Source organism: Emydura macquarii, unplaced genomic scaffold (assembly GCF_026122565.2).
Source record: "Emydura macquarii macquarii isolate MOO-44397 ecotype Brisbane River unplaced genomic scaffold, CSIRO-AGI_Emac_v2 contig_3671, whole genome shotgun sequence".
NCBI lineage: Eukaryota > Metazoa > Chordata > Testudines > Chelidae > Emydura > Emydura macquarii.
In genome coordinates this window covers 10,209,314-10,220,000 of record NW_027133808.1, presented here as the reverse complement: position 1 = coordinate 10,220,000, position 10,687 = coordinate 10,209,314, and the positions used below count along the sequence as shown (strand labels likewise).

General features: G+C 45.5%; 1 protein-coding gene across 1 annotated transcript; it reads right to left on the bottom strand.

Moving 5' to 3' along the window:
• Nucleotides 1-1,527: 1,527 nt before the first annotated feature.
• Nucleotides 1,528-3,860, bottom strand: SOX21 (SRY-box transcription factor 21). Its single transcript, XM_067536792.1, has one exon. It carries the CDS (start codon nt 3,367-3,369, stop codon nt 2,542-2,544), a length of 828 nt encoding a protein of 275 aa, XP_067392893.1. The 5' UTR covers nt 3,370-3,860; the 3' UTR covers nt 1,528-2,541.
• Between the last annotated feature and the right edge of the window lie 6,827 nt (nt 3,861-10,687).

Sequence of the window (10,687 nt, the reverse complement as noted above, 5' to 3'; positions counted from 1 at the left end):
AAAGGAAGGATCGTTTTAATTAGTGAATCAGGGTCAGACGAACAGTCTGCTCCGCATCTCTCCCAAACTTTTCACTTTTAAAACATAATACAAGGGGAATGCCGATTTTAAAGGCATTTGTTCAGAGGCTCTTGTTGTTGTCACACTTAAGGGTGCAGCCAATCACTCTCGAGGGAAAAAATGGGCTAGGGGTTCGAATTTAGAGATTTTAAATCTTAGTAGGTAAAAAGGCTACTTTGTATCGTGTTATCTTCTATCCCTCGTTTTGCGATTCCTGCAATTCCCTGTCTAAAATGACTGGAGAGACGCTTTAATTTGCTGCTAATTCTGTTTCAACTCTGTAGCCGTCTAAACTCACACATGCAGATGTTTGCTCGATTTACATTTGAAAACACCCTTTAAGGTAATAAAATCGGGCAAACAGGGTAGAAGGCAAAAGGTGTTAGCGTTTTTGTTAGTAGAGCCCAAGTGAAAAACCTCAAGCTGTAAATAAGAAATACTTCTAAAATGCTTGAACAAATTACACGGATTTAAGTAGAGAAGCTCTTTATGCTAACAAGATAAAGTGGTCAGGCAACTTTCCACTCTGAAAATGTTACTGGAAACCGATGAAATGATTTGAGCGGTCTGAATGTATTCAACAGACCCCGTTCTACTGGTTCATTAATACTTTTTTTTTTAATACAACGACTTTTTTTTATCTTCTTTCCTATTCACGATTTAAAACGTGATAAATCAGGTTTTTGGCTCTGAATAACAATGGCCTGATTTAGATTTCCTAGTAAATCTATTCAAAAGTGAAACAAAGACAGCCTTTGGAGGATACCTTACACTTCACCTGGACCAGCACGTAATGGCAATTCAGATAAAAATCTTGTTAGTAACTCAACAAGAAATAGAGGATTTCTCTTTTCCCTGCTTCAGGCTTTATTTAAACTCTTTGTTCAAAAAATGAACAGAGTGGTAGTCGGATTCTAATTTACAGATATAGTTTAGACGTCTAATTTTAAATTAGAAAATCACACAAGAAAACCATTTACACGTAAATGTTAAAACCAATACTTAAAACTTTTTTCTTTATATTACATAGAGCAAAACGAAACTAAATACATGTTAGCCAGCTTCATTCACAAACATTAGTCAAAATATACACATTACAAAAGTATAAAACAAAAACGAAAACAAACAGCAACAAGAAAAAAAAAAAACCTTCTAACTGATGAAGGTATTTCTCTAAAATTTATCTTTTGTTCTTAAATCATTATTTGCAATTGAATTGCAGTTGCTCTAAAATCAACCTAAGCAGGTAGGAAAGGTACTCCAAAACACATTTAAACACTTCATGTTTGATGGGGGAAAAGGTTCTTTGAAAATGAGAATATTTTTCTGCTGTCAAAACAACCTCTGTTTCAGTTAAGCTAAATAATAAATATATATTATCACTCAGACAAAAAAGTCTGATTTAACCTTAGATAAAATTGCGATCCCTAAATAGTAACGCAATATTTGTATTTACTCTGAAAGGCGTTTTCTTTCTTTCTTTCTTTCTTTCTTTCTTTCTTTCCCTTGTTTTTTTTCTTTTTTCTTTCTTTCTTTTTTTTTTTTTGAGTCTAAAACTGACTCAAATTTGGGCAAAGGAAGCAACATATTTTCAATCAAAGACCTAACATTTCCACAGCAATGTACATATTTACAGTCTTAGGGTGAGACTTAATGATTTGGGGGGAAATAAAGAGACACGGGCTCTTCCTTTCCTGTAAATGAAGCATGAAATTTGTATGAGTGTTCCACAGAAAAGGACTTCAGGAAGTCGTGTGGGATAGGTTAATGGGGAGATCGGACGCACAGTATTTCACTTTACATTCTATTTCTTTTCGTGTTTCCTGCTCCCAGTCGCACAGGACTTGATAGAAACCGAGGAAACTTTTCATATCCAAACGCCAGATTTGTCCCTACCCTCTGTCAACAATTTACCGTTTTTTAGCGGCGGTGGCGCGGAAGTGAGGAGGCTTTTGAGACGTTCAAATAGCACAGATGGGGTGCGGGGAGAGACGAGGCAGGCAAAGAAAGAGTAATAATGCACTTAGGAGAAACCAGAGAGAGAAAGGAGCTTCCTGTGTCTGTCAACAAGAAGCCCTTTCAGCTCGGCTATCTGCAAAGGCTGCATGCATGCAACACACACAAGTTTAAAAAGGGGGTGAGAAATGGGGGGTGGGGGGACACTTCTAGCTAGGGAGTTTCCTCTCAGTGGTCTATGTGGGCAACACGCAACAGGTCCAAGGAGTGCCAGCAAGGCACCACCTGTTGCCGGAGCAGCCAGCCAGCCAGCCAGCCCTGGGGAAGTTTGCGGCAAAGCAGCGCAGGGCTGAAATGCCCCCGTTTCCACGGACACTCGCCCTTGCACCTTCCCCGTCGGGGCCGAGCGGCGAGGAGGGCGGCCCTGGGGCTGCGGATCCCCTATACATCTGTACACGGGCGGCTCCGCCGGCAGCCGAGGCTGAGAGTCCGCCGCTTCGCCTTGGCTCTGTCCACACGGCGGGGTCATAGCGCCGCCGCGTAGGCTGCCGGGTAAGGGTCCAGCTGGGGCTTGCCCATGCCGGGCAGCAGGATGTAGGCGAGGGGCGGCTGGAGGCCCGGGCTGGGCCAGGCGCTGCAGTTGCAGGGGATCATGTAGCCCGGGTTGCCCGGGGACGGGTGCGAGTGAGTGTGCCCCCCGGCGGCGGCGGCGGCAGCTGCGGCGGCGGCGGCGGCCCCGTGGAAGGCGCCGGCCCCGGCGGCCCCGGGGTAGGCCAGGGAGGAGGCGTAGGGCAGCCCCGAGCCGGAGGAGGAGGAGAGCTCTGCCATTTTGGAGCCCAGGTCCAGCAGCGAGTAGGGGCTGCTGGCGGCCGCCGCGGCGGCGGCTGCGGCGGCGGCGGCCGCCGACTGGGGGCAGAAGACCCGGGCGGCGGCGGCGGCGGCAGCGGCGGCCGCTTTCTCCGGGTTTGCCAGCAGGGAGTCGGGCACCAGGCCGCCGCCGGCCCCGCCGTGCAGCCCGCCCGCCTTGAGCCCGTGCGGGTGATCGGGGTCCCCCAGGCCGTAGGGCACCGGGAAGGCGAACTTGTCCTTCTTGAGCAGGGTCTTGGGCTTCCTGCGGGGCCGGTACTTGTAGTCGGGGTGCTCCTTCATGTGCATGGCCCGCAGCCGCTTGGCCTCGTCGATGAAGGGCCGCTTCTCCGCCTCGGTGAGCAGCTTCCACTCGGCCCCCAGGCGCTTGCTGATCTCCGAGTTGTGCATCTTGGGGTTCTCCTGAGCCATCTTCCGGCGCTGCGCCCGGGACCACACCATGAAGGCGTTCATGGGCCTCTTGACATGATCCACCGGCTTGGACATGCTGGCCCCCTGCAGGCTGCAGCCCACCCCGCCCTGGCGGCCGCCTCCACCGGTCACCTCTCCCCCTGCCTGTCCTCCGCCGCTCTCAGCTCGGAGAAAATCAATGTTGGCTGAGCAACTGCGCGACTCGCTCTGGGAGCCGCGGCACCAACTTCGCTTCGCCCCGCTCCTCCCTCTCGGCCTCCCCGGGAGGGAAAGTCCGGAACCTGGGGGCTGCTTCTCGCTGGGCTCTGGCTGCCCCAACCTCGGGCTCCTTCTCTGCGCCCCGAAAGGCGATGTCCCAAACGCCAGGTTCCTCTTTGCCCTGCTTTCCTCTCCTTCCAGCCGGGCCCCCCACCCAGCAGACTATTCCGGCCTCAGTCAGTCAATTCATTCCCCTCTCTCTGCCCGGAAGTTTCTTTCTCTCTTCCCAACTCCGCGTTTAAAACTCTTTCCAAAAGGCCCCTCGGGTTGGGTTTTGGTGGCTCCGGAGTTCAAAGGGAACGAGGAAAAAGCGCGAACATCTTCTTCCACCCTGCCCCCCTCCCTCCCTCCCACCCTCCCCTGGCTTTTCAACTATCTCGGCTCTTCCCGGTGACTTCTCATTTGACAGCGGCCGGGAGGCAGAGGAGACGCAGCGGCTTCGGTGCGGGCCAGGCCGAGCCGCGATCAAATCGACAATCGGAGAGTCCAGCCCATCGCGAGCAGGCGAACAAACCCCGGCAGGGCGTGCGTGGGCACCGGGCGGCGGGCGCTGTCCGCTCCCCTCCTCGGCTCACTCCGGCGTGAGGACGCCTAATAGCCGCCGGCTCCCTTCGTGTCCCTGCCTCTCACAGCCGCCGGCTCTCTCCACCCGGGCAGACGCTGCGAGTCGCCTTCTCCTCGGACATACTCGCGTCGCTTCTTGTCCTCCGCCGGGAAGAGAAGTTGTCCCCCACTCCGCTCTGGGCGCCGGGCTCAGCGACGCCTCCTGCCGCGGCCCCTAGGGCGCACACACGCCGTGCCGGGCTGTCCCGCCGCCGTGTGGGCAGGAGCAGCGGCCCCTCGTCTCCGCCCTGCGCTCAGCGCCGAGTCCCGGGATCAGGTTCCAGCGGCGTCGAGCTCGGCGGCGGCTCCCAGGGCTTCCCACTAACTTCGCCAAGTTTCATGCGGGCGCTCGGGCAGCTCCACTCCGGCTCGCTCGCCCCCCTGCCTGGCTCCTCCTCTGTTCGCTCTCTGCTCTGGGCTTCCCTGGCCCGAGGCTTGGAGGAGGGTGGGGGAGAGAGGACGAGGGGGTTTCTAATTCAAACGCTCGGCGATCTCCGTCCAGCCGCTTTTAAAAGTCCCTTGTGCGGCTTGCAGCAGTCTCAGTCGCTCCCTCTTTTTGCCCCTCTGCAGCGGCGGCAGGCAGGTAAAGCATGTGGGCTGGCTGTATGTTGCATGCACAGTGCGTGTGTGCGGATCTGTGAGTGTGCAGGAGGAGATGGGAACGTGGGGCCTGGGGCTAGTGAGAGGGAGGGACAGCGGGAACGCTGGCTCCCACCCCCAGCCATTGATTAAACAGTATTCCCCTCCCTTTCACTTCCCTGCAGGTTAGGGGGGTGGAGACACGACAGCCTGCCTGCTCTCACCCTGCCGGGCAGAAGCGGAGTCTGCGCAGTGCTCGCCAGCTAACTTGGTGTGGAAACGCAACCTCTGAGTCTTACCCAACTCCGGCGCCCACAAATTGGCTGTTTCTGACTCGCCAGAGAGCGTTTACTTGATTTCAGTAAATTGTTTATGGCTCCCCTCCTACACACACACACACGTGTTGGGTTATAGCCGGGCCAGTCCACCTTTCTCCTTGGCTATTCATCCAGGAAATACTGCTTTCCACAGACTCACTTTGCCACAGAGGAAAAGTCCCGGGAAAAAGAGGGACCCCGATTTAGGGTCACCACAGTAACTTGAGATCAGGTGCTGTGGCCAGTTGTTTGAAGCAGGCCCTGTGAAGTCGTCAACACGCACCGCACGCTCTCATCGGCGGTTGTGTAGTAGGCTGTTGTTCTCAAAACGTAGTTAAAAGCACAGTGCTAGTTTTCTCTTTAAATGCATACTAGGCGAGAGATAATTAAACTTAATGTCTAGATACACGCCGCAGACGGCAATCAATACCTAGAGCAGAGTCAGCATTACTCCTCTGCAAAAGAAAACCGGTGGAAATCGCACTGACTACGTGAGTTTGCCAGGGTTTTGTTTACTTTCATCCAATGAAACAAAGGAGTCCACCCTGCTGAAATATATAGATATATTTGTGTTTGGCAGCAACGTAAGCGCAAGTCATACAGCACATTGATTTGCATATTTTCTTCTTGCTATGCTACTTCCCACTCCCAACAACCTGATTTGTCTGAATGTGTTTCTAACAAGTTGGCCTGTCAGGGTGAACTCGCTTGCCTTGTTTGTACTTCGGCAGATTGGTTCTGACTTACCTTTGTGGTATGTGGAAGCACCAACTCTAATAAACTATTAACTCTTTCCCACGTTAACATCAGACTGAGGTGTATTCAGGTCGATCCCCCTGTGACTAAACGTGAAAGTAAAGTCTAGATCCAAGATTCAGATGAATAAACCGTTGGGATGACAGCCACAACCCCTTCATTCATTCATCGAGAGAGAGAGAGAGAGAGAGAACTCCGCTGTCCTCCCAGTCATTCACACGATCTAATTCAGTAATCGTTGGGGGAAGGCGTTTGGGAAAACGTGCAAGGGAATTTCTTTTGCTGCCACAAGACAAGTAGCTCCGTGAAAAGTTCATTTTGGATGCATTTGTATTGGACAAACGATGTGTTTGACGGACTCTCTTTATAAGCATTTTCTTTCAAAAATCGGCCGGTGGGTGGAGGAGCAAAAACTTCAGCTCTGGTTAATCGGCCGAGGTGTTAGACGAACCGGGATTGGATGCTACTAAGACATTTTAAGTAGCTCTAGCGCCGAAATAAAAATGAGAGAGATTTTCTGTCCCTTCTCGCTCTCTCTGAATATATTGCAGATTGCAATATATATATTGCAATATATATTGCAGATACACACGTCCAAACAGATAGCCAGACCCTGAGCTGGTAAAAATCAGTACAGCTCCATGAACGTCATTGGAGCTATGCCTATCTACACCAGTTGAAGATCTTACCAGTTGAAGTACTTCCATGTTAAAATGCCCGGAATAGTTTACACATGAAATGCATCTAGTCTGTCTTCATATTTAATGTATTATCCCTTTACCACTCATTTATACGTATTTCTCTCAATCTTCAAATCCACCTTGCCAACTTTTGACCCCTCACAATCCATTTAGCTGTGAAAAAGTTACAATCGGTTGTCAAAAGCCGGGAGATTAAGCTATCTATAAGCATTGACTGGCGTTTAGGCTTAGAGTGGAAATCCTATTTCTTGAAGGTTGAAGAAGTGACCAAGAGGGGCTGTAACCAGCGTAGGTATTACTGCTCTCCAGGTCACTTTTTCAATCCATCGGCCAATAGTTTTCCACTCTGAAATGAAAAGTCAATATTTTCTGCCATTTAAAATAATCTCATTTGTGTTAACCGAGGAGCAATTTCATGTTTCAAGCCTTCGATCGCATCCTTTATTGCGGGAAAAATAATCCTATAGCTCTTTTTGCCTGGATCAGATGCCGGCATAATCAATTCCTTCCTGTATTGTCTGGAAGAGGGAAACAGCACGGACTATTTCAGTTCAAGGGGAGAAAGGGAACATTATGTATATGGCCCCAATCACCGTGGTAAACAGGGTGAGAACTAGTAAAAGCTGTGACAAAGAGTTAAAACAGAGAGATAAGCCATCCTTTTGCTGCTGCTATCAATCACACTCCAGACCCTTAGAAGAGTGTGGGATAGGCGCCCGATCCCTTACTGCTTATCCTGCCAAAATTCTCATTAACTCAGCTGGGAAATTCGTACAAGGCGTACGGGTTCAGCCTTCTGAATGCTTACCATTTTTGACAAGGCTGCTTCATTTTCCTCTTTGGTCTCCTGTTTTAGATATTACTCCAATCGCTTATTATAATAAGGGGAATAGTGTTTTCCCTTCATGCTCTTAGCTCTGAGTACTATATAGGGTGAAATGTAGTGGACTATGGTATTCTATTGTCGAATAATTCACTGGGATAGAGCTGTATAGAGCAAAGTGTGGCAGACAAACAACAGTGTACAATAATACAAAGAAGAATGATTCAAAAATAAAATTCACGAGCCTCTCCTTATGGACCTTATAGTATAGACTTGCCAATTTGACTGACGTGGACATGGAAAGAGTGGCAGTTATCAACAGTGTCCATGCGTTAGTCTGTGGACTTTCGTGATCCTGTCTGATCAAGTTACAACAGTGGATCTGTAGAAAAATGATGGATGTACAAACCTTTCAGCTTTTAACAGAAACTGCACGTGTAGAAGGGCTCTATCCACGCTAACAATAATGGTTGACAAACACAGGTTTGGGTTGCTTCAGGATATTTTATAAGGTAAATGTTCATCATTGCTCCTAAAATTCCTCGGAGAGATCAGAACAATGAACACATACATCTTGATATAATCATTCATTTGTGAAATAATAAGAAAAATAAGCGTCTAGGTAATTTACAACGTTAAGTATGTGCCATCTCATTGACTCCTGTCTTGAAAAAAGTCACCATTTGCAAACGTATGACTTCAAAAATGTATGTTTCTGATTACTTTATAGTATTCCAAAAAGTGGAAAACTGCAATAAAAATAAGAGATTTTATTGGTCATACGTTATTTTACATGATTCTTTCACAGACTGAAATTATAAATTGATATATATTGGCCTAAGTACATTTTTCTAGTTTTAAATGAAACACTATATACAAAGATCTAATTTCAAAAGTGCTTTTCTTTCCACGAAATGCTTGTGGCAATCACTGGCTGTTACAAGAAAAACATACGGTTAATTCAGTAATGTCCGTAGATAAAGGTCTATATTTCTCTTGTAATTTGCTGTCAAGAGGTGTGAACGAAGTGATATTAACTTCAACGGGAATAATTTTGGACCTACAGACTCAGATTAGGCGTGAATGCAGAGTTTAGCCTTTCACTCCATCCTTCACACACCCTATTTGCCTAAGAATTAGAGCACAATGGGACTGATCCTGTTGGAGCAGGACAGGGCTCGTTGTACTTAACATCACACACTGTTTTAGAACCTTGAAATTCCTAATCAAGAATGGAAGATTTGATTGAATTTACTTGTTTACTTACTTGGAATTGTGTTAAACCTGTAACACTAGCTTAAGGTAATTATGTATGTGCTAATTGCTCAGATGATGCAGAGGTATCAGTATAATTACGGAGAATAAGGAGAAAATGATCTTGTGTAATGCAATTTACTTGCATTTGACTTGTCAGTTATGATGCAATGCAAATTCAGATGCATACATTTGCTTCCAATATAGCAAAATGAGTAGCTGCATTACCATGTAAAGGTAAAATAATAATAGATTCTATGCGAAACTTTAATATTTTATTCTATCAGCCCAGTTCAAATTTTAGAATGTACACTATCTTTTCAATTCCCAGATATTAATTTTGGAAAATTGAGTATGTTTAAAGTAAACAACTGCAAACCCCTCAACACTGTTAGCCTGTTTAAGGGATTGGTAATATTCAGCTCTTGTGAATTGATAAATTATATGTCATCTTTGCTCATGGTGAAGTTAGGCGTAGTTTTAAGAGGCTGTGTTTATTTTCAAGCACAGTTTAGAGCAGTGATAGAGCAAGTAAACATCATAATTCCTCCTAATTTTTATTTGAATTTAATAATAAGGTGGCAAGTCAGAGAAAGATAAAGAGTATTAGAAGAATAATGATTAGCCAGATAGCAATCTGTACCTAATCATTCCAACTGAGTGAAAAGCTGACTCATAAGATCAATAGACTTATCACCATATAATATTTATAGTGCCACTTTGTGATTTTACTGCTTTGTTTGTGCACTAAAGCTTTTCCATATACAAACTGGGAAGTTGACATTTTTCTTTGTGCAGGTATCAGCCACCAATTCCACATTTACTTTCAGTTGTCAAAAGTTGGCAGACACTGTAGTATCTTAAACACGCTTTACTTATGTTGTATAGTTCCTCAGGTTTGCAAGTATTACTTATTATCTACCACCTCATCAGTACAAGTATACTAGTAGGGAGAAAACAAGTTTTACATATATAGCAAATATGCTAGATTCAGTCATTTGCTTGCAAAGAGTGCTTCAAAATGTTCAGTGGTGTTATTTTTCAATAATTATTCACCTTTTATTATTAGAGCACTGGTAGCACAGCTTTAGTTAAGCGTTTGGTAATGATCCACTATGAAGCACTATTTTCTAGGTTTATAGTTTACAATCTGACTGTAAAAGTTTGATTCTGGCTGGAATTTGGCATAAAAAAATTCAGCTGGAGAGTAAACTTTTTATAATAAATACATTGGTTTATTGGGTTTGCTATTTTAAGTTAAAAGAGTTAAATATTTTACTAGTTTTGGAAACATTCAGTGCTTCTATAATTAAAAAAATATATTTTAAAATGAAATCTAATGCTTTTGGTATAGCTTGAATATGTTCTAATCATTTTTGTGGAACGGATCCTACAACTACTCTATACACAGAACTCCTGTTGAAATCAAAGGGAACTCCATAGACAGGCCAGTTGCAGAATCAAACTCAGAATGGGATCCCTGTTAATATGGACCATAAACAAAGAATTTAAAATGTAGTCCTACTTTGAAAAGTTAAGAGAGGCTGTAAAATTGGCATCTTCTTACTCAATTGATTTGCACGCTGTTTCAGATTCAGAGTCATATTAATTTACTTCAATGATTAAAATAAATTTCTGCTATTTTTTAATCCTGTTGGCCCTGCAGAAATTATAGCTTTGGGCAAGCTGGATTCCATTCTGGCTCACATGTAATCAGCATGATTGGTAACTAAGTTCTGGCTGCTGTATCCTTGCTGCTGGTGGTTCATAAGCCAGAAAGAATTCACTTTGCTCTTAGATTCCAAGATGAGTTTGCATCATTGGCAATTCAGAAAAAAAACCCAACTTTTTACGTGTAAACTGAGTATAGTTGATCTGAAAATCATGGGGTGACAATTAACACAGACCCCACAATAGCATTTTTAAAGAATCACTTTTTCAGGGTAGGATCACAATGATTTCTTTAAATTAAGGACCTAGTCTTACAAACATTTATGTATACGCATAACTTTTCTCACTTGAGTACCCCTTTGATTTTCATGGAACTACTCCTATGAGTAAAGTTTTGCCCATGCTTAAGAATGCAGAGGGGCGCTTTACTC

Excerpts from the sequence above, each read along its gene's own strand:
- SOX21 (XM_067536792.1), bottom strand. The coding sequence starts at position 3,369 with ATGTCCAAGCCGGTGGATCATGTCAAGAGGCCCATGAACGCCTTCATG.